This window comes from Myxocyprinus asiaticus, chromosome 9, assembly GCF_019703515.2.
Source record: "Myxocyprinus asiaticus isolate MX2 ecotype Aquarium Trade chromosome 9, UBuf_Myxa_2, whole genome shotgun sequence".
In the NCBI taxonomy this organism is placed as follows: domain Eukaryota; kingdom Metazoa; phylum Chordata; class Actinopteri; order Cypriniformes; family Catostomidae; genus Myxocyprinus; species Myxocyprinus asiaticus.
This window is the reverse complement of record NC_059352.1, coordinates 44,242,137-44,266,902: the sequence shown is the minus strand read 5'-3', so window position 1 is coordinate 44,266,902 and position 24,766 is coordinate 44,242,137. Positions and strand designations below refer to the sequence as shown.

Sequence of the window (24,766 nt, the reverse complement as noted above, 5' to 3'; positions counted from 1 at the left end):
AATCTACGTAATTGACGCCTACCCTGGAGCGATAAGCATTCCCATGGAAACTCCGATTACACTCACTGTGAAACACGAGGGAGAGAAAACAAACAAGAGAATGAACCAGCAAATGCCGGAGCCCCCCCCCAAGGACGCCTCCTGGCGTCCTCCGAAAAATTACCTTGCTACTGGTGAAAACGATAGACAAGGACGCGATCCAGGATATCCTGCACCGGAACCCAACACCTCTCCTCAAGTCCATAACCCTCACAGTCGACCAAATACTGATACCCTCTGCCCCTCCGCCTAACGTCAATAAGTCTCCTGACAGTATAGGCTGGAGAGCCCTCAACCAGACATGGGGTTGGGTGGAATGGAGGTGACAGGGTGCAAATTGGAACAAACAACGGGTTTAATTTTGTACACATGAAAGACGGAATGAATGCGACGAAGATGAGGAGGTAGCTTGACCAGTAACAAAGTCCATGGCTATGTGCGACCAGGGTCTCGAAGGGACAGCAGTTAGAAGAGCCCGGCTGGGGACCAACAAAAGTTAGTATGAGTGGAGGTGAGGTCTGTCAAAGGAGCAGTGAGTTGGCTATATTTCCTTATAAATCTTCTATAAAAGTTTGCGAACTCCAGAAGCCTCTGCAAAGCCTTGCAAGAATCTGGAGTTTGGCCACTCAGCGGCGGCTTTAACCTTAGCTGGGTCCATGTGCACTTCCTCAGACGAAACTATGAACCCCAGAAAAGGAACCGACTGCGCATGATACGTGCACTTCACCTTGACAAACAGCCGATTCTCTAGCAGTAGCTGAAGAATATGCCTGACGTGCCGCACATGGTCTTGCATATTCTGGGAGAAGATCAGAATGTTGTTGAGATAAACGAAAACAAAACGTTCGACCATGTCTCGAAGCACGTCATTCACAAGCCCTTGAAAGACGCCGGGGGCGTTTGACCAATCCGAATGGCATGACCAAGTATTCAAAGTGCCCCCTATTGGTGTTAAATGCCGTCTTCCACTCATCCCCCTTCCTAATACGGACCAGATCGTAAGCATTCCGTAAGTCCAACTTTGTAAAGACGGATGCCTCCTGCAAGAGTTCGAAGGCAGAAGACATCAGCGGCAGAGGGTAAAGGTTCTTTACCATGATGTCATTCAGCCCCGATAATCTATGGAGGGTCTATGCTTGCCGTCCTTCTTCTCCACGAAGAAGAACCATGCCCCTGCAGGCGAAGAGGAAGAGCGGATGAGACCGTCTGCTAAAGAATCATTAATATACCTGTTCATGGCCTCCCTTTCGGGGCCAGAGAGCGAATACAACCATCCTCAAGGTGGAGAGGTGCCAGGATGCAATTCAATAGCGCAGTCGTATGGCAATGAGGAGGAAGGCGAGGCGCGGGATCGGCTGAATATCGCCCTCAAGTCGTGATACTCCTGCGGAACACCTGAAACATCTGCCGGCTCATCCTGCAATGAAAAACAAGACTGGACAGGGGAGACAGCAGAGTTAAGACAATGTGAAGAACAGAAAGAGCTCCAAGACAAAACAGAATTGGTTGCCCAGTCTATGTGAGGATTATGTGTTACCAACTCAGCACCACCAGGGTAGTAGGAGACCGGATGAGGAGGAAGGACAGCTGCTCAGAATGATTTCCAGAGACTGTGGGCTGTGATGGGTTCCTTCAGTTGGCATATGGGAAGCCGCCACCTAAAAACCAAATCAGAGTCAAAAAAGTTCCCCTCAGTGCTGGAATCCACCAGAGCCGAGATCACATGGCTATCGGAAACAATCAGTAATCGGACCGGGAGGAGGGTGCGAAGTCCAGGGGCTTTGTCCAGGGGAGTTGCGCTCACCAGTAACCCCCTACCTACTGGTGAGCGGGGTCTTTTAACGAACAGGTAGCAGAGCGATGGCCAGCTTGGCCACAAATGAAACATAGCTCTTTGAGGAGCCGTCGCTGCTTCTCCCGATGCGAGGCTGGTAGTCTGCCCACCTGCATGGGTTCTGGGTTGGGGCGAAGATCAGGGGATGTGGGTGGAGGGGCGGGCAGATAACGAAAATCACTGAGCCAGGTCCACTAAGTCTTCAAATCGTGGGGTAAGTCCAAGGAATAGATTTCATCCTGGATAGAGTCAGATAATCCCCGCAAGAAGCGGTCCCACATAGCATGGTCATTCTAGTCACTGGAGGCAGCCAGAGTACGAAATTCGATAGCAAAATCCACAACTGACCGGTTCCCCTAGGAAAGTCCAGATAAAATTCTCCCTGCCTCCCGACCTTGGGCAGTGTGGTCAAAAACCCGGCAAAGCTCCGAAGAGAAAGCGTCATGCACAGCACTCATGACGATTGTCCCAAAAAGCCATTCCCCTTTCTCCAGCCTTACCGGAGAGAAGCATGATTACGCAGACAACTTTCATGGTGTCAGAAGTGAAAGCAGAAGGCTGCATAGAGAAAAACAAAGAGCATCGAGAGAGAAACACGCTGACAGATCCCTCACACATCTGACCTGCTTGCAGAGGCATGTGAAACAGTTGATGGGGGAGGAGGTAAATCCTGCACCATAGCGGGATCAGGCGGGAGGCGGAGTTGCTGGGCCAGTGCCGTAAGCTCAGCGAGCTGTGATGCCATCATCTCCATGGCGCTATTCAATGCAGATATCTGGTCCTGGTGTCGGCCAAGTAGAACTCCTTGCTGAGCCAGAGCGGAACGAATTGTGCTCCCCTCCACTGGGTCCATAACTGGCTGGTTTATTCTGCCACGAACATTGGGGAAAACAGGACCCAAGAGCAAAAGAGATAAATGTCAGTCTTTTATTAACACAAAATAGCGCTCAGCGCCAGCTCGGTCAAGCTCAAAATAATAAAGCCAGGATGGCGAGGAGGGTGTGTTCGTCAGTAGGTGTTGCAGTGGAAGTCCGGAAAGATTGGTTCGATGTGAAGGAACACACAAGACTCAAGCTCCCCAACACGTGGGAAGGTAATCCAAGGAATCCTCCTCGGGAGTGACCAACAGGGCAATAGCGATTTGTGGGGTAAACACCACCTCGAGAATAGCGCAACCAACTCCACACTAAACAGGAGACAAACGTGAGTTGTACAGCAAACAATAAACCAGCAAACAAACCGAGGAAACACACGGGATGAAATAGGGCGTGCAATCAGAGGAAGACAGGTGGAACGTGTAAGAAATCTATTACCGCAATCTACGCCTCCCCGGGAGTGATCAGCATTCCCATGGAAAGGCCGATTACGCTCACTGTGAAACACGAGGGAGAGAAAACAAACAACAGAACGAACCGGGAAATGCCGGAGCCATGACACTGAGACTCGGGTTCTAGTCCTAAGGAAACCAGGAAGGAATCATATTCTCTCTAAAATGACATTTTCCTCCTCTGACAATTAGGTTTAGGGTTGGGGTTTGAGTTAGGGAGTAGGGTTAATAAAATATGCATTCCTCTTGAATGTATTACATAATTTACAGCTGAAAATAAACTGGCTTTTAGCACCACCCTGTGGACATTTCACCCTAAAAACACTTCCAGCTTCGGCCACTGGGGCAGTTGTTAAAATTTTGGGAAGCACAGACCGATTTCAGCAGTAGAACTTTCAATGTCCTAAATGCTAAATTCACAGTGTGAATGAGTGCATCTCAATTAGCTCCATATGTCGTGAATTAGTATACTGTAAACACGAATTCGGGCACTGGCAAGTGTACTGATCAACTGAACATTGGGACATTTATGACTCAATTACCTATGACAGAATTATGAGGTTGCACTTTTAAACGCAGCTGGAATTAATCAACAACACCGCTGTATATATGACACTATCATGCATTTTTGTTGTAGATATTAAAATGGTTCATATTTACGAGTGTTATTATGAAAAATAAATGACAAATTAATACATAAATATAGAAAGAAGTGTATTTTTAATCTTTTTATAACAACTCTAATATTTAAAAGACTATTTCCCTTTTATGTACATTATGGATGAAATATAATTCTTTTTTAAAGAGAAAATGAGGCTTTGACAATATATTTACACCTGCGCTCATCCTCTAACAACTTGAGACTTTAGAAGACCTGAAGACATTTCGGGTAAGGGAATATAGTAAGCAACGATGCTCCCTGGTTTAAAACTCTGGGAAAAATTTTGGGTAGCGAATATTTAAGTGCACTAGATAGATTTTGCGATTGTCATAACCCTCCAAATGGCCTGACTCCCTGACCAGTGCCCTGACTACTGAACTAGGGAGCTGATTGAGACGTACCAACAGTGTGTTCAGTCTGAAACTAGCTGTATTGAAATGGAAATGACCCCGATTGGGCACTCTGTGGTACTTCGCTCATTAGGGAACACAAAAGGCAGTGACTGCTGTGATTTAGAGGACCACTTGACATCTTCAGATGTGGAGAGCCAGCATGTTTCAGTAATTAAGCCCTCCGTCAGGGTTCAAACATGTTTTTACAGCGGGAAGAGCAGCCACGTTTAAGAAGCTAGAACTGACAAGAGTTTTTCTTATTCACTATCACTGTTTCCATATTCTACTCACAGCAAAAGATAGAAACCTTCAACCGCCCACACGCACACACCGAGAACCCACATACTCGCACACGTGCACACACACACAGAGCGCAGATACGGACACTCACTATCATCCTCAAGACAAAGAGATAGTAGGTGTAGTGACACACAAAGAGAGTTTGCACACACACAAACACACACACTGCATGTGTTTGTGCATGTGAGTTCCTATAGAGATATGTTCAACAGTGTCATTTTTCACACCGAAAAAAAAAAAGAAAAAAGAAAAGAAAATGAGAAGTAAAATATAAGAAAAACCCATCTACATAGATCCCTAAAGAACACACACTTGTTTTCTTAGTGAGGACATCTCATCTTCTCATGTTTAACTATATTAGTGAGGGGTGTGTGTGTGTTGGCAGGTGTCCCTGTGTGTGCTGCTGTCAGCTCCATGTGCAATAACTGATGGTGAGCTTTTATTTTATAAACTTCTTCTGCTCTGATTTTACACAGAGGAGAAATGTGTGTGTGTGTGTGTGTGTGTGTGTGTACAAATAATTAAATGTGAAGAAAGCCCTCGTGATGTCAGATGCTGTGGTATTTCACCATCTGCTTGTGTGATGTTGGCTGAGACCGACATTAATTCATCCTCCTTCTCATAATGTATCACTTGACACCACTGGGACATCTGAATTTTTTCCTGGCTAACTGAATCGAGACTCTTGGCTGAAGCATTGACCCCTTGAAGTTTCCATTCATAGCTCTGCATTGCACTGTAGACATCTGACTTTGTTAATGTCACTTAGGTTTGTCTGACCTAAATAATAATGACACAATGTCCTGACTGCATGCATGACCCTGAACATCCAGAAAGGAGAGAGAGCACTGGGAGCTCTTCTTCCTGACACTGTAAAGCCCAAATCATACTCTATGCAAGTACATGAACGCAGACGTTACCAGCTACGCAACCTCAATTTGGTGCATTCCAAAATCCGCTTTATGCTGAGTTTTCTCTTGCAAGCCAACTATTGTCATGGCAGAGCAACAGTTTGAAGAAAATATTGCTGAGCAAGTAAGTTAAAGTCAATATATTTATAGCAACTTACCTGAATAATAACACATCCAGTTTAATAGCACAGACTTGTGAAGGTAACTCTGTCACCCCCTTGAGTACTGAGGTTTGTTCCCGCCACAGTAACCCAAGAACGCACGTTAAGCATGTTCAACTGAACTGCACATTGGTAATGCGTTGGCCAAGCACTCACATCTGCATAAGGTTCATTGACAAATAAGGTTGTCTGAGGTGACAAAAATGAGAAATATTTTAAAAAATCTGGTTTAAAACAAATGTCAAGTTTGTAGACATTTAATCTTTGAATTTTTAAGTCAAGAATATCAAGTTTTCTTGTGCACCAAATGACCTGAACCAAATGTGCCTTTTCATTAAAATGTCAAAATACTGATATATAATGATATTACAAAATTAGGATTTGTTATTAAAGCTTCACACACAGTCTTGTGGGTCTAAAGAAATCTTCAGTTTTATGATTTGTGTCACATGACAACAAAATTACTACCTACATGTTGGATTCACCACATGACTTTGATTTGGTGGACAAAAGTTTTTTATATATTAAATATGTAAAACAAAATATATATATATATATATATTGCAACTGTTTTTTTTTTAAGAAATAATAATAAAAGATAATTCAGCACAACTCATGCCAAAAATTTTTTCAAGAATTTCAGCTTTTAATTACTGTCTCCGGATGGTTACACCACATGATATTTTTGACTTTAAGCCCCAGAAAAATAATCAAAATTACTTTGAACTCAGTAATTGAAAACATGTTCATCATAGAAGAGGTTTATTCAAGTAATTGTTTTGTGTGAATTACATTTTAATGTATTTTTTATTAATTTATTAGATGACAATAAAATGAGGGTCACGTCATTGACCCATAAACATATTTGTGTAAAATTATGTTTCAAGCCCTACTCACCACAAGTTAGTGTTGCATTCTCAACGTTAGTGCAAGGGGTGCTATAGCAGACATTAGTGTGTGAACTGTGAGCTTCTGCAGTGAGTTTTGTCTTTCAAGACAACAACTGTAATAGGGGTGCAACAGTTTGAAGAGAATATTGCTGAGCTAGTAAGTAACACCACAGTAACACAAGAACGCACGTTAGTAATGTAAGTTCAGCTGAACCGCGCATTAGCAATGCATTGGCCAAGTGCTCAGGTCTACAATCCCGTACTTGCATAAGGTATGTTTCTGGAAACATACGCTACACAAATACATGAATGCTACCGTTTCTAGCTAGGTAAGCATGACTTCACATGTGTATTAGCAGTAAACACATACAGTAGCACATTAGCACAAATGTGTATTAGGCAACATTAGTCATCTTCCTTGGACAATTTTCTCAACTGTCATGACAAAGCAACAGCTTAAAGAGAACCTTGCCAATCTACGTTTTGAAAATCTGCCCCCTGGGCAGCTATTTCTATGTAGGTAAGGGATGCATTTACATCTCCAATCTATTTGAATGGGAAAGACCGGAATCTCCAAAACTGTTTGTCAGTTTTGGAGATTCTAACATTTGAAAGTATCTTTATTGTCCCCTTGAGTACTGAGGTTTCTTATTGCCACAATAACGGAAAAAACAAAACAACTCATATTAAGTATGTACAACATTGCAATGCATTGGCTAGACACTGACATCTGCTTTTGCACAAAAAGAAAGTTGTGGACTCATTTGCATTTTATCTATTTTCAACAGTACACTGCTAAATAAACTATTTAAATTCCAAAATAGTCAAACTAATTTTGGGCAATGCTGGTACAAGTTGGCTATAGGCTGGTTATTGATGCAGATAGACAACTCTGACAAACAACATTCTATTTTTTCACCAGCTTTCACCAGTGCTTTTTCTAATTATATAATCTAAATAAGAAAAAGACAGCAAATAAATTGTGAATTACTTAAGCTTCAGATGCATCGATTACGTTCACAATCATTCATACCCACACACACTCATTAACAATCCCACATGGCGACACACAGATGTACACACTCACAAAGTGTGAGTTTATGAATGGCATTAAAATTCTTACGGTGATGGTGGGGATGGCGGTGACCAGCGAATAGACCAGCACTGGAGCAGCTTTGCTGTCATCTTCAGGTCCAGGATTTGGCTTGGAGAAGGCTTTATCAAAGCAGAAGAACCCTTGGATGTGCACCGGAAACGTGTCCGTATACTCAAAGTAGTATGCCAGGAGAACTGTTCCGGCCATGATCACCAGCTGGAAATAGAACATGGTTCCAGTTTAGATCCTACAATCTGTGCTAGAACACAGATGAATGAAACAGAGGCTGGATTCGGAATCTTCGGCTGAGCGGAGGAACGAATAGAAGAAAATAAAGAAGAAAATCCCCCCCCCACCCTGAAAGAAGTGACAGAATATTTTGAGCTGTGAATGAACGAGTGAAGGCAGCATGAAAGGAGACTAGAATCTGGAATCCCTTCAGCTGTGCCCATCTATAGAAATAAAAGAAGAGTCATGGAAGACACAAATTAAGAAACGCATTCCATGATAAAGAAAAAAGACAGATGAGAATGATCGAGGGAGAGAAGAAAAATAGGGGAGGAGGGAAAGAGATGGCAACATTAAAGAGAGAGAGGGAGGAGGGATGGGAGAGAGAGAGCAGCCTTGGGAGGGAGATCAGAGAGAGAGAGAGAGAGAGAGGAAGGGGGGTGTGTGCATCTGTGCTAACAGCGGGAGAGGAAATGGGTATATTGCTAGAAGTAAAATATACTTTTTCATTTGAGGCAGAAAAGATGAATAATAGCTTGATTTTTATTATGAAAAATAACATTTCACACTTGTAATTTTGAAAGGGGGTTAGCACCGCTTTTTACCCAGGGTTATGAAACCCTGCTCCGGAATGAGTTAGCATCACATTTGCGCGGATAACCCCACATTGTGGTGCCAAAGCTGTATAGTGTAAAAACGATGCAGTGTTAGAATGTTACAGAAAGTTGTTTAGCAACACACAACTGATCATATAATGCCTCAGTGCTTACCTCATTTAATATTCATGCTCTTTGTTCAGCCTCTGAATCTTTCATGCTGAAACATTTCAAACACGGTGTATTTTCATTCTCCGTCTGAGGGAAAACCGTAGTGTCGAACAGTGATGGCATACGTGATAACTGCCGTAATAAAGAGACAGTATTCCATGTTTTCTTGGCATATTTCAGAAGACGAAAGACAAACAGAGCTGATTTGCTTGGCGACATTTCCACAGACAGGTTGCGTGTCTGTCGCGAGCTGTGTTTTTTCAATCATTGTTAATGACACAGCAAATATGCAAATAAGAACATTAGCCCAGGGTTTAAGAATGTACAGTGTGAAACATTGAAACATGAATACCAAGGATTACTTATTAACCCAGCGTGAACAGTGTGAAACATGAAACAGGATAACCCAGGATTCTGTTTACCCAAGGTTTCAAATGTCCCAGGGTTAATGATTTCAAGTATGAAAAGCTCTTTTGCACCACAATGTGGGGTTACCCTGCAAATGCAGTGCTAACCCTCTTTAAAAATTACAAGTGTGAAACATTGCTTCACCTGGGGTTAAAAGAAGGGTTTAAAAGGTGTTAACCTGGAGTTAAGAGGAGTATGAAAAGCCTTGATGCAAGAAAACCTAGGATTCTATTTACCCAAGGTTAGGGATGACCTGGGTTAACAATTTTAAGTGTGAAAAGCCCTTCATTGTGGTGGTTCTTAAGGGAAATATCCACTGTGTGGTGCTTAAAGCGAGTACAATTTTCTCAAACAATATTGTCATAAAGTCATTTTGTGGAGCTTCTATGACTTTATGCTCACGTGTCAACTTGTGTGCTCTTCTGAAGTCATACCCTGGTCCTTTGCATTGCAAGTGCACTGCTCTATCAGCTGAGATTCTTCGTAACTTTATCATGTTTCAATAAGCTTGTAAATTAAGTTGTTGAAATATGTTGCATTACAAGTCTGTTATGATAAATAGAGGACCCTGATGCAGGAAACAGTTCAAATGATATTTAATGGAATATAGAGTGGTTTAACACAGCAGACAATCCAACAGCAAGAGTAATCCAAAATGACGATGGTGATGAAGATGACGACGGCAGGTAATGACTGCAGTGAGGTGGGATGATGAAGGCAGAGATGACCAAATGCATAGGGTACTGTGAGAGATATATGACTGCAACACAGGAAAACAGGTAAATCCAACTAAAAACAAGAAAAGAGCGTGAGCATGAGAGAGACAAAGCACAACACGAGAACGATCCGACAAACACAACTCACACAAAGGGCTGCTTATAAAGGGGAAAGGAGATAGCGTGCAGGTGTCATGTTAATCAGGCAGCGGCTGATAATAAGCATTGCTGAGCAACGGTGCCACGTAATTAATGCCACACACGCAACAACACGAGGGAAGACACACAAAAAAAACCGGGGCTGAATAATCCCATGACAGTACCCCCTCCCTATGTGTGCCCCCTGGCGCACTCAGGGCCGGTGACCTGGTGTTGGTGGAAACTGTCAATGAGGGAATGATCAAGTATGTCTCGTGCAGGGACCCAACATCTCTCCTCCGGACCGTAACCTTCCCAGTCCACCAAATACTGGAACCCGCACCCCGTTCACCTGGAATCCAGAATACGCTTGACCGAATAAGCAGGTTCCCCCATCTACGAGATGCGGCGGTGGAGGAACAGGAATGGGCGGATTTATCGAAGAGTAAAAAATGGGCTTAATTTTAGAGACGTGGAAAGTGGGGTGAACCCTCCTGTACACTGGAGGCAATTTTAGACAGACTGTTACCGGGCTAAGGTCTTGGTAACAGGAAATGGGCCAATAAATTTGGAAGCAAGTTTATTGGAGATGGAACACAAAGGAATATCCTTAGAAGAAAGCCACACCTTTTGACCTACAATATAGATGGGAGGCTTAGACCGGTGGCGATCGGCTTGGGCCTTAGTGTGGCATCCCACCTGTATGAGAGTCTGTCTGGCACTCCTCCAGGTGTGACGGCACCTCTGGATAAATGCATGGGCAGAGGGGACCACAACTTTGGGTTTCAGTGCTGTAAATAGAGGTGGCTGGTAACCTAAACTAGTCTGAAATGGAGATAGGCCCGTGGATGAAACTGGCAAAGAGTTGTGTGCATACTCCACCCACGCAAGTTGCTGACTCCAAGAAGAGGGATTGTGGGAATCCAAACACCGTAAAGTTCTCTCCAGGTCCTGATTAGCTTGCTCAGCCTGCCCATTGCTCTGAGGATGGAACCCAGAGGTAAGACTGACAGTAGCCCCCAGTAATCTACAAAATTCCTTCCAAAATCTGAAAACAAATTGGGGCCCCCTGTCGGAGACCTCGTCTGTCGGGAGGCCATGAATTCGAAAGACGTTGTCAACGACAGCAGTCGCTGTCTCTCTAGCAGAAGGTAATTTAAGTAGAGGAATGAAATGTGCTACCTTCGAAAACTGGTCCACTACGGTCAAAACGACTGTAAATCCCTGGGAGGGAGGGAGGGCAGTAACAAAATCGAGGGCAATATGGGACCAGGGTCTCGAAGGTACCGACAGCAGCTGAAGAAGTCCCGCTGGGGGCAAACTGGAAGTCTTGGAACAAGCACAGACCGAACAGGAGACCACGAACTGATGAACATCACGGGCCATGCACGACCACCAAAATCTCTGTCTGACCAGAGCCAGGGTGCACCAAACTCCAGGGTGACAGGCTACTTTGGAGGAATGACACCAACGGATAACGTCTGGATAGACAGACTCCGGCACATACAAATGGCCCGGTGGGGTTTTAAGCGGGGGCGTTACCCCTTGTAAGGCCGTGCGGACCTTCGACTCAATCTCCCAGGACACTGCCGCCGCCACCAACTTGGTAGGGATGATAGGTTCCGGAGAGATCGGTCACTCGGAACGATCAAAAATACGAGACAAGGCGTTTTTGGAACCAGAGCAGTAAGAGATGTTAAAATTAAAGCGACCGAAAAAAGAGCCCACCGGGCTTGCCTGGAGTTCAGATGTTTAGCGGAGAGAATATACTCAAGATTTTTAAGATCGGTCCAAACAATGAAAGATACCCCAGACCCCTCTAACCAATGGCGCCACTCCTCCAAGGCTAACTTGATTGCCAGCAACTCACGATTACCAGTGTCATAATTATGTTCGGCAAGAGACAAACGATGGGAGAAAAAGGTGCACGGATGCATCTTGAGTTTGGAGAAAGCCAGGTCGGCCTCCCTTGACCAGCAAAACTCAGTCTTGGTGGAAGTAAGGTCTGTCAGAGGCGTGGCTAGTTGGCTGTAATTGCGAATAAAACGGAAGTAAAAATTGGCGAAACCCAAGAATCTCTGCAGGGCCTTGCGAGAATCCAGGATTGGCCAATTCTCCCACAGCCTTAATCTTAGCTGGGTCTACCTGAATCCCCTCTGGTGACACGATGAATCCTAGAAAAGTTACGGATCGAGCGTGGAACTCGCACTTCTTGGCCTTGACAAAAAGCCCATTGTCTAGCAGCAGTTGGAGCACTCATCTGATGTGCTGATCATGTTCCTGGAGAGAATTAGAAAAAATCAGAATGTCATCCAGGTAGACAAAAATTAAATGATTAATCATATCTCTCAGCACGTCATTGACTAATGCCTGGAAGACTGCGGGGGTGTTGGCTAAGCTGAAAGGCATCACCAAATCCTCAAAGTGCCCCCTAGGGGTGTTAAAAGCAGTCTTCCACTCATCGCCCTCTCTGATGTGGACCAGATGATAAGCATTGCGAAGGTCCAATTTCGTGAAAAAGTTGGCACCCCGCAGATGCTCGAAGGCTGATGACATCAACGGTAAAGGGTAGGTGTTCTTAATGGTGATGTCATTCAGCCTCCGATAGTCAATACAGGGCCGAAGGGAGCCATCCTTCTTATCCACGAAAAAGAACACCACACCTGCAGGAGAGGAAGAGGGCCAAATGATCTTGGCTGCCAGAGAATCAGAAATGTATTTCTCCATGGCCTCCCTTTCAGGAGCCGAGAGTGAGTATAAACCACCCTTCAATCATAGGGATGATGAGGAGGAAGAGATGCAGCCTGAGACTTACTGAACACCCCTCTCAGGTCGTGGTACTCCATGGGAACCCTGGAAACATCCACCGGTTCATCCTGCAACACAGAACAAGAAACAGGGGAAGGCGCAGACAAAAGACAAGAAGCATGGCAGAAAGTACTCCAAGCCAAAATCGTGTTACCAGACCAGCAAATGTGAGGACTGTGTGTGGATAACCATGAATGTCCTAGGATGACTGGGGTGAGCGGAGAGTCAATTATGTAAAATGAGGTGAGTTCAGAATGATTACTGGAGACAGTGAGGTTTAAGGCGGTGGTGCAGTGAGTTATTTCTGTAAGTTGAGTGTTGCATAGAGTATTGACCGGAATCTTGACATTGAGAGTAGAAGTGGGGATCTTGCGAGCCTTGACCAGGGAAGCGTCAGTGAGATTGGCCTCAGAACTGGAGTCGACTAGGGCTTGACAGGAGTGATGCAGAGAACCCCACTGCAGTCGTACCGGGAGGAGAGTCGAAGATGAGGATTTCCATTGGAATGAACTACCCACCAGTAACCTCTGAACTACTGGTGGGCTCTCTCTTTTACCGGACAGGAATGTGCTTGATGACCTGGAGATCCACAGTAGAGACACAGACCTTGTGTGCATTGGCGGTTCTTCTCCTCCCGGGACAACCGAGCTCTGCCCACCTGCATGGGTTCTCCCTCAGATGACTGGCTGACTGCAACCTGACTCAAAACTCCCCTGGAAGGTGACGAAGCATACAGCAGATGCTCATGAGTTGCTGTAGATCCTAGATGCGAGCGACGCTGAAGATGTGCGTCCACCCGAATATCAAGATCAAAAAGTCCAACAAGAGTCTTTTGTAGATCTAGAGCATAGATCTTGTCCTTGATGTGGTCAGCCAACCCATGCAGGAATAAGTCCCACTGCGCCTCCTCATTCCAGTTACAACTAGCAGCAAGCATCAGAAACTCAATGGAATACTCAGATACTGATAGCATTCCTTGGTGACATTCAGCTAGAGCATATGCTGCCTCTCTGCCATGCGCTGTATGGTCGAAGACCTTCCAGAGTTCCTCAGCGATGGACTGGAACGAGGAGCAACATGGATATTTCTGTTCCCACACTGCTGTACCCCACAGACATGCCCGACCAGTCAGCAGTGAAATAACATAAGCCACCTTTGATTGCTTGGTGGTAAATGCAGACAGCTGCAAGGAAAAAACCAGAGAGCACTGGGATAAAAAAGCTCTGCAATAGTTAGGCTCACCTGAATAGGATGCTGGAGGGTTGATCCGAGGCTCAGATCGTGGAGCAGTGGCTGGTGCTGGCTCCGGTGGGGGTGGGGGTGGCAGTGGCGGTGTGGGTGCAGGGGACTCATCTTGAGATGACAGTCGCTGGACGAGGGAGGAGAGCTCAGAAAATTGTGCTGCCAAAACTTCGATGGCTCGTCCGGTGGATCTTGTGACCTCCTCTTGCTGAGCGAGATGGGAATCCTGACGAGAGAGAAACTGCTGGATCTCGGTGAGTCCTGTGGGGTCCATGATGTTGGTCGGATCATTATGATAAATAGAGGACCCAGATGCAGGAAACAGTTCAAATGATATTTAATGGAATATAGAGTGGTTTAACACAGCAGACAATCCAACAGCAAGAGTAATCCAAATGGCAATGATGATGGAGATGACAACAAAGCTTGGCAGGCAATGCCAAGGTGGGATGATGAAGGCAGAGATGACCAAATGCATAGGGTACTGAGAGAGATATATGACTGGAGCACAGGAAAACAGGTAAAGGTAAATCCAACTAAAAACAAGAAAAGAGCATGAGCATGAGAGAGACAAAGCACAGCACAAGAGAACGATCCGACAAACACAACTCACACAAAGGGCTGCTTATAAAGGGGAAAGGAGATAGCGTGCAGGTGTCGCGTTAATCAGGCTGCAGCTGGTAATAAGCGTTGCTGAGCAACGGTGCCACGTAATTAACGCCACACCCGCAACAACACGAGGGAAGACACACAAAACAAACCGGAATAATCCCATGACAAAGTCATGCATAAAGTGATAGCGTTGTTTGAGGAACAGGGCAAAGCGCAAGTCTTTATAAACTGATAATTCGCAGTTTTAAATGTGCACTCAGTAATTTTTTTTCCTCATTAAAAAAGTTTAACTCCTGAAGACATGAATTGTAATTTTATAATATATGTTGGAAATCATGATCACTCACATTAAAATGAAGACTCCAGTCACATCAGTGGCCTTATAAAAGCTGTTTTATTCTACATGGAAATGTTCCGCACATGGAGGCTGCCATGTTAAAATCACATGGCCAGCAGAATACTCCTCGCTTAACCTCAGTAACCATTGTGTTATTTGACACTTTCACTCATGGATTAAAATAATCATGGCTGACTGTGAATACTAAATTTCCACAATGGCATCTGAAACTGAAAATAATTGATTTTAAATTATGCTACATCCAAGCCGCTAGGTGTCAGTGTACGTCCAAGATGACACAAAGACAAAAATTACTGAGTCCACCTTTAAAGGTGATTTGTGTAAAAGGGAATAAAAGTAATTGTTGTAGTGCCTCCAGTGTGCATTTCACCAGGAAACTGAAGCGATAAAAATCATTTAGCAAAAATGTAATTATAGTAACGTGGTTCTATGAGACCAGGCTGTGTAACAGGGTTGCAAATTTAGCCTAAATTAAATCACTCGGAGCTAGATAGTTTGAGACCAAATGTTTATATATAAAAAAAAACACTAATAAAAAACGCTACAATTTATGACATATTTTATGTGATTAAACCTAGAAAATGTTCATGCTACTGTATGTTATGTTCGATGATAGTTTCTCTAACACACCTAATAGTTCTTACTACAAAAATATGGGAGTTTGTGCATCTAGTACTTTAAAGAAGTAATGAGATGCCAAAATGTGGTTCTCAAACATGTCTCCCTTATCTGAAACATCTATTTAAAGGTCTTTTAGAACTCCAGGACAGGTTTGTCAAGGGGGAAAAAAGCCAAATAACATTGCGCAACAACATATCATATATTAGTATTGTCACGTTAACTTGAGCTTGATTTTTTTTATTTTTTTTTATAATTCATAATTTAGAATCTATTAAATTCTAAGAGAGAGAACACAAGAGAGATGGAGAGGGAAGTATAGAATGTGATGGTAACAATGTAAGAGCGTTTGCATGCAAGTGTAGATGCACTGTGTGCGCACAAACGTGATGACATATTGGACCCATAACCCTCTTATGTCAGGGTCTCCATTAATGTCCAATGAAACATTAACATACTGTAGCTCTGCACAGCCTCAATGTGCTGATATTCAGACTTATTTATAGACACATTTCAAATGGTTTCTATATCGCCCTGGTCCAAAACTCATTATTGCAGCCTTTGTCATTGAGACAAAAAATATTCCCTCCATTTTTTTTTTCAAATGCAACATTGAGCAATCAACGGACACATTTTGTAATTTGCTTCCTAAACATGTCAACCACTTCAAACAATGTCTTCCTACTGTAATACACAGATATATTTTGTAAATACTTAATTCATTCTTAGGACACAGTGCCATTTGTGTGACCACTGTTATACTGATATACTATATATTTATATATACAAGTATAGGTGCAGTAAGTGATTTATTTTGGTATATCATACAGTACATAACATATCCCTATTACCTGACAGATTTCACTGAAATAGGGGTCCTGATATACCCCACTTGTCTCTGTAAATGGTGAAAAAGTCAAGGGAGCTGCCCAAACCTTTTTAAGCCATTCCAAAAACTAGCCAATCACACTATCTCCTTTTGAACCATTTTGCACTTTCTGATCAAATCAGATGATGCGGATCTTTCTGACATCATATTTAAGGGAGTGACATCATATTTTTTTTACCACATGGTTCAAACAGAGATAAGTTCCCCTACAGACTTTTTCAGTATTTCATTATGTTTACAATAATACTGGCCTTGTCAAGCTCAAGTTCAACTCTGTTATGGGAGAAATCATAGTGATCAATTATTAATAATAGTGATTTGTTTTACAGACAAAATACTGTTCATAGCACAAAGAAATAACATTGACTGTGAATGATGTGGTGTAGTACAGTAATATTTGCTAGCTAAAGGTGTTATTGGAAATTTCTTTACTGATTTTCAACCCCGTAACATTTAAGTCCATTTTGAATGTAACAGGGTTGGTTTACTGGGTTATGCTGGATTCATAAAAGGCACACAAAATTGGAGTGATTTCAGATTTTCCTCAGTTCAGTCATGACAACTCTCTGAAAGATTTAGCATGTTAATATGGGTATGACATACTGATAGGATATTGGTCTTGGTGGACTAGGTCTGCTACACTGCTGCAGAGCAAGTACAGAGACTTGCTACTGCTAGAACATACACAGACATGCTGAGTTAGTCATGTTGACATGCTGCTGCACAATTAGACATAAATACAATCCCCATGTAGCAGATCTAGACAGGTGGTTCCGCAGAAAACTCTAGCAGCATGTTGTAGTGAAACCAGCTGACTTATAAACTCAGCAAATTTAAATGTTAGGCTAAGAGAGGCTTGATTGGCTACCTGATTATATATCAAAGGACCGATCAGCTTACACTATGTGAGCTGATTGGCTTGACATATCACATGTGCGTGAGCTGATTAGCTAACAGATAAGAAGTTCAAAGAACCTATCAGCAGAACTGCGGCTCATTGGATGTTTTTTGTTTTCAGCACCATTCTGAGGAAACTCTGGAGACTGTTGTGCGTGAAAATCCCAGGTGATCAGCAGTTACAGAAATACTCGAATCAGTTACTGAATCTTTCCAAATGAAATGCTAAAAAAGAAATACATATTCAGGCACAAATGGTGCCAGAGAATAACCTCTTAACAGACAACACAGTTGCAATATACAAAAAAAAAAAAAAAAAAAAAAAAAAAAAGCCAGAGCAGGTACTACTTCCAGCAAAGACTTTCGTGTTCTTTGAGATGATCTACAATTATGTCTATAGTGCCCAATGTGTTTTTCTATGCTGTGAAATGCTAAGGGATTCCAAAGCCTGAACAACCTGATCAATGAAGGCCAGTTCTGTTCCTGACTCACCCTGGACTCAATAAAGAGGATAACTGCTAAATTAATCGGTCATCCATCAGTGCTTGAGTCAATGTTAAACAATTCTGCAAATCCATTTCACAAAGCTCTTTAAGAGACCATTGCCTAGTTTTTGCTTAACTCTTCCTCTATAAGAGACACTCTTTTCTGCTGGCTGCTCCTCCTCCTGCTGTGCACATCTTCATGTTATTTCCAGCTCTTACCCAGCATTGCACAAGTCTTTAGTTCTCGCTCATCTATAAGCTATTAACACAGTTCCGCAATTAGCTTTGTTAGCTTTAGTCTGCTTGGTGCTCATCTATTACAAATCCTGATCAGACATTTAGCAATAGGTTTCTAAGTTTTGGCTTGTTGCAAAGATAAAGCCATATCTGAATATGCCAATTTAAAAACTTGCCCTAATTAGCAGTGGTTTTGATATTTGCGTTGGTTTCCATGGTGAACAGAACAAACTGGATTTTCATTGTCTGAAGCTAATGTTAGAGTTATTTGCTCTTGCAAAAGTTGGTGCCACTATGCTAGGTTGTGTACGGTTGCCAGAGCATCGCTATGCGTTTGCTTAATATTCTGGTCCTAGATATGGCTTCAGTACCTCCCACAATGCAAGTATACATATTGTGGTAGGGTGAGCAAGAGACAGACACAGTGGGTGTGGCGCCAAGCCTCGGGGAGGCATTTATTGGAAATAAACGTAAAAATGTCCATAAAGGGGTAATAAAGTGTCCAAGGGGGAATAGTTCATATAAGGGGAATCTGGCATCCTCGCGGTAAAACGGGGCTCCGTGAAGGGCGGGGTAGTGTCCATAGGATAGCCCAGGCACGGGCTGGTTCCGTCGACCGCTCACGCTCCCCTCCAAAGTCCACGGCGCGAGGGGCGGCGGCGTCACTGGCGGCCTTTCTTCCCAGGCCCGCGGCCCGGCATCTAGCCCGTAGGCGGCAACGTGAGCTGTTCACCCCGGCGACTCATTAACGCGTCCGAGAAACGGGTCCGGGAGCACATCATCTCGTCCAACTCCGAACCCCACCAGCTCAGGTCCTGGGCGTGCGAGGGTGCCAGTGTGCACACATGGAGATTTGAAGCCGGTTCCCCGAGAAGAGGTGCGCTCTGCGTTTTAAAGACTGCGGTGATGAAGCATTATCCCCATCAGGTGTGCTTCATTCACCGCTGACTAAACGAGGCTTATTAATTATGCACCTCTTCTCGCTCTCCCGCTCAACTCCCATCGTTAGCCTGGCTGAAGGGCGGCCCTAAGAGGCGGGGCGACGATGACGAGCCGGAGGGGCGGATCATTCCGCCACATCATATATATATATATATATATATATATATATATATATATATATATATATATATATATATATATATATATATACACACACACACTATATTGCCAAAAGTATTCGCTCACCCATCCAAATAATTGAATTCAGGTGTTCCAATCACTTCCATGGCCACAGGTGTATAAAATGAAGCACCTAGGCATGCAGACTGCTTCTACAAATATTTGTGAAAGAATGGGCCGCTCTCAGGGGCTCAGTGAATTCCAGCGTGGTACTGTGATAGGATGCCACCTGTGCAACAAGTCCAGTCGTGAAATTTCCTCGCTACTAAATATTCCACAGTCAACTGTCAGTGGTATTATAACAAAGTGGAAGCGATTGGGAATGACAGCAACTCAGCCACGAAGTGGTAGGCCACGTAAAATGACAGAGTGGGATCAGCGGATGCTGAGGCGCATAGTGCGCAGAGGTCACCAACTTTCTGCAGAGTCAATCGCTACAGACCTCCAAAGTTCATGTGGCCTTCAGATTAGCTCAAGAACAGTGTGTAGAGAGCTTCATGGAATGGGTTTCCATGGCCGAGCAGCTGCATCCAAGCCATACATCACCAAGTGCAATGCAAAGCGTCGGATGCAGTGGTGTAAAGCACGCCGCCACTGGACTCTAGAGCAGTGGAGACGCGTTCTCTGGAGTGACGAATCACGCTTCTCCATCTGGCAATCTGATGGACGAGTCTGGGTTTGGCAGTTGCCAGGAGAACGGTACTTGTCTGACTGCATTGTGCCAACTGTGAAGTTTGGTGGAGGGGGATTATGGTGTGGGGTTGTTTTTCAGGAGCTGGGCTTGGCCCCTTAGTTCCAGTGAAAGGAACTCTGAATGCTTCAGCATACCAAGAGATTTCGGACAATTCCATGCTCCCAACTTTGTGGGAACAGTTTGGGGATGGCCCCTTCCTGTTCCAACATGACTGCGCACCAGTGCACAAAGCAAGGTCCATAAAGACATGGATGAGCGAGTTTGGTGTGGAAGAACTTGACTGGCCTGCACAGAGTCCTGACCTCAACCCGACAGAGCACCTTTGGGATGAATTAGAGCGAAGACTGCGAGCCAGGCCTTCTCGTCCAACATCAGTGTCTGACCTCACAAATGCGCTTCTGGAAGAATGGTCAAAAATTCCCATAAACACACTCCTAAACCTTGTGGAAAGCCTTCCCAGAAGAGTTGAAGCTGTTATAGCTGCAAAGGGTGGGCCAACGACATATTAAACCCTATGGATTAAGAATGGGATGTCACTTAAGTTCATATGCGTCTAAAGGCAGATGAGCGAATACTTTTGGCAATATAGTGTATATATATTGTTCGTTTTATCATCTATATCGTAATAGCACACCTCTCCTCAACAAGCCACATGATTTGAGGTCATTTATGTCCAGAACGGGGGCAAATTGCACACCACATTTTAACACTTTGGGTTAGGGGTTTGTAAGTATGAGCAATAATAGTAGTGACACTTGCCTTACAAGCATCACTAATAATATGTCCATAACTTTCTAAGTGGGCCACAGCTAACAATTTCGATGGCTTCTTGTAACAGGTAATCAAATGAACACAAGACTAAGAATAACAATTCACTCATGTCTCAAATCTTGGGTTGATTAGAGTATTGGGTAGTTGACAAATATGCAGTAAAAAACTATTTTTTTGTAAAGCACAATTTTGAAAAAATAAAAAATAAAAATAAAAATTATGTAGTGTAAAGTCTGATAATTAAGAAAATATAAGGGGTCACTAACTTTGTCAATTATTTCACTGTTTTTTGAACATTTCCACTGAACTGCACTGTAAATGTGTCCTATGGTGTGACATAACAAAAATGAAGAAAAAAAGTTAGGTAATATACAAAGAGCATGAGAGAGATTTATTTTCATTGTTAGATGCTTATTTTCATATGGTGCTTTTTATTTATTGTGAAATTATGAATAACAGCTTCCCCCCATTACCTGTTGAACTTGTTGGACATTTTCATTAAATGCAAGTCAAAATTTGCTGTCATCCTTTCAAAATTGTTGAAAATTATACCAGTTTAAGATGAGTGATGATTATATCTACCCTGATGCAATATTCAACAGTTTTTTTTAAACATATTTTGAGTTAAAAAATTTATTTTTGGTTCTTTTATGTGTGTCACACCATAGGACAGAAATGGTAGTTGTTGGATTAAAGAGAAATAAGATGTATTACATTCAAGCATTTTAATTTAACTGAATGAAAGATGATTGAAATTTTGCATTTTTCAAAGCAACATTTAAACTATTTACTTTCTTCATCGTTCTCTTAGGATCTCCTCCCTTCTGTGTGGATCCCTGTTAATTTTCTCTCTATACTTTCGTGTTCTCTCTCTCCCAATCATTTTTCTCCCTCAATTCTTTGTGTCCAAAAATGAAAGAATCCAAAAATGAAGGACCACATTTTATACTTCAGTAGTTTGCATGTAAATGTAATCTTCAATAGAGTAAAGCATATTTGGCCTGCTGTCCGATATTGGAGGGCTCGGAGCTCGAGACTCGACTTGAGTCCTGATTACACCAACCCCCCCCCCACCCGACTTTACTTACTTGGGGGCCGTTTACACAACAACGTTTTCAACTAAAAACGGAAAACGTTTTATGTGTTTTGGCTGTTCGTTTGTACGACAACGGTGTTTAAAAATCCCTGATATTGAAGTCAAACTAAAACATGTTTACAATTTTCAACTTCTTGGATTTTCAAATGTGAATGCTTATATTATAAATATTATAAGGAGTAATTCTTATCAATAATAACAATAGTTCTGAGACTTTTTGGGTGAGCACTCTGGAAGTTTGCATTTATTAATTTGAAAGACACTTTTATCCAAAGTAACTTACAGTGTTTTCAAGGTATCCAGTTCATCAGTAAATTAGTTCCCCGGGATTTGAACCCATGAACGTGAAATTATTAGCACCATGCGCTACTGGTTGAGCTGCAGGAACATTAGTTAAACTATGCTGGTTTTAGCTGGTTTAGCTATTTAAATTTTTAAACACTGTTCTTAGTTTGTGTTGAAAAAGGGTAAACTTAAAAAAAAAATTAAAAAAAGTCATGTGTTTGATTACACAAGGGACTTTTACAAAGCGGGCACACTTTTGTGACCTAATTTATCAGAGTAAGTCTTTTGCTTAGTCAGTTTTTTAGTGTTTTTGACTTGTTTTTGGACTGTTGTGCCTGCACATAAAAATTCAGCCTTCATACTCAACTCATACTTCAACTCTGTCAAAAACTTGGAGAAAACTGAAGTGAGACAGAGTAACTATTTTTCTTAAAACTCACCAGCTAACTTTAGCTATTAGCATTTGCGCTTAGGAAAGAAAAAAATAATAATAATTTGCCCTGCTCAAAAAACAGCTTAAACCAGCTAAATGTGTTTATCTGGTGTCACAGCCTGGCCAGTCTAGTCTGTTATGAAGGGGTTTTGGGCACCTGTCAGAAGGTCAGACTGGGAGACCAGACGGCCGACCTGCTAAAGACCAGCTTGGCTAGGCTCCAGTTTAGCCAGGCTGGGAGACCAGTGAAACCAGTTAAGACCCGCAAACCACCTTACAGTTTGTTTTTTTTTCTCAGGCGGGTAATCTAATAGTTAGCAGATGTCTATTTCTATTCACATCTGTGGACATCTTTTTTTATAGATGTCCATTTCTAATAGTTCTAATTGTGAGTCATTCCACAGTAAAGAAGCTTGACAGAAAAAAAAATCATATCTCAAACAAATTATGAGTAAAATCAAAGCAATATTACAGTTTTAGTCACATAAGAAATTTGCCAGTCAGTTTAGGGGCCAAATCTATGGGATAATTGTGCCCTCTGCTGTTCACACATTACATTTCAAAGGCTTGTTCATTAAATTATTTAGAAGACAAATTTTAGACTCACCCACCAATTTATGTTTTATCTATGAGGCTTTTTTTTTTTTTTTTTTTTTTCAGATAACACTGCCTGAAAATATAAAAACACTACAATTAATTTAAATAAAACTGCATGTTGAGGGCTAGTCTAAAATCTATCAAGCCACTAATAAAAATACAACATGTAGACTCTAAATTCTGTAAAGTCTATTTTTTGTATATAGAGTCTATATTTTTAAAATCTTGGATTCAAATTTTAATTTAAACCTGGAAATAAACAAAGTTTGAGGATTTCTGAAAAATGTAAAACAAAGAAACGTTATGATGTACAATATTGATGATGATGATGTATTTAATTCTGCACTATTTTTTAGGTCATATATCAAATCAAATTTGAGAAATTGACCATGTTAATTAATTTCTACAAGAGATCAGATTTCCTTGCATATACAGTATTGAAGTACACAAGATGCTCTTTGGAACATTTTCAAATCATTCTTGGATAACATCATTAGGTTTTGCACAAACTTGTGGAATTCATGTCAGCTCAACTGCATGCTGTCATTAAAGAAAAACAGAACATACTAAAGATACTAGAAAACATACTAAAGAAATTCAAATAGTTTTTTCCTTCAACATTTCGCACAAAATGTTATGCTAATATACAGTAATTTGTAATGAGAAAAAAAAAAAGATTTTTTATGAGTGGACTCATTTACTTTTAGGACATTTATTTAGTAGATACTTTTATCCAGAGTGACTAATAAAAATTGCTTTAGCTTCACATGCAATTTGATTCCATGTTCAACAGATGGCAAGCATGCAATTCATAAAGTTTTATTTATAGAAGGGCAAACAGAAGAACTTTGTGCAAAAGTGGATCATTCCTATCAGTCTTACTCATCCTGATCCTACAATAAAATCCACTAGCTGAGAGAGTAGATGCATCTTGGTGATTCTAATCCATTTAAATAGCATCTCTTTTCGCAAAAGAATACATAATAAAGTGGCAGAACCACTGAAGTTCTGCGTCAGATCATAAAACTGGCTCATTAACACTTATGTAGGGTATTCAATGATGCCCACACAATGCTAAAATAACTGATCTAAGATGAATAACAGAGTCTGTAAAACCCAGATGAAAAACACTTTGAACAGAACTCACTGGAATATTCCCCTTTTGTTGTTTGTTTCAACAACAGTTACATTTATCAAAAGAATGCTGATTTAAGAATTTAGAGGAGCATAACTGCCAAGTATACCGTGTTGTTGCCAAGTAAAAAATGCACGATTCCATTTTGTTTTCATAAGAATATGAGAGTGGTAATTGCACGTAGAAAAATCAACACCATGATTCTAGGGTGTTTTAGGTGGTTACCAGGATATTACAATGTGGTTTCTAAGGTGTTCTGAGTGGTTGTTAGCATATTTCTCTGCAGATGCTAGGGTGTTCTGAGTGGTTGCTAGGTGGATGCTTACTAGCCCAAGTCAAAAAAGCCCACCCCCAAGTCTTTATGATATTCTGGACCCTAGATATGTCTCAAGTTTCCTCCTTCAGTGTAAATCTATGGGATTTAAATCTGAAAAGTAATAGAAAAGCAATAGCACCTCTCCTCAATAAGCTGTATAATTTGAGGTGTCGTTCATGTCTGTAGCTCAAACAATGTGGGATGAGTTATACACTGAAGCTTAATAATAGGCTTAAGGGTTTAAAAGGGTAGTCAGGGTTCCTTAAGGTAAGTTTGTATGGTTAGGGGTTTAGAAGTATAAAA

General features: G+C 42.1%; 1 protein-coding gene across 11 annotated transcripts in view; it reads right to left on the bottom strand.

Moving 5' to 3' along the window:
- plppr2b (phospholipid phosphatase related 2b) overlaps positions 1-24,766 on the bottom strand; it is a 97,251-nt gene that overhangs the window by 35,041 nt on the left and 37,444 nt on the right. For 10 of the 11 annotated variants that reach the window (XR_007898232.1, XR_007898233.1, XM_051707743.1 and 7 more), the window contains one exon: positions 7,639-7,827. Coding sequence is in view for 9 of the 11 variants with exons in the window: in XM_051707743.1 (XP_051563703.1) it covers positions 7,639-7,827 (189 nt within the window). In the remaining 2 variants the exon portion in view is untranslated. Of the gene's footprint in view, positions 1-7,638; positions 8,126-24,766 lie in introns of those variants that run through there. The other variant, XM_051707748.1, reaches the window with a different exon arrangement.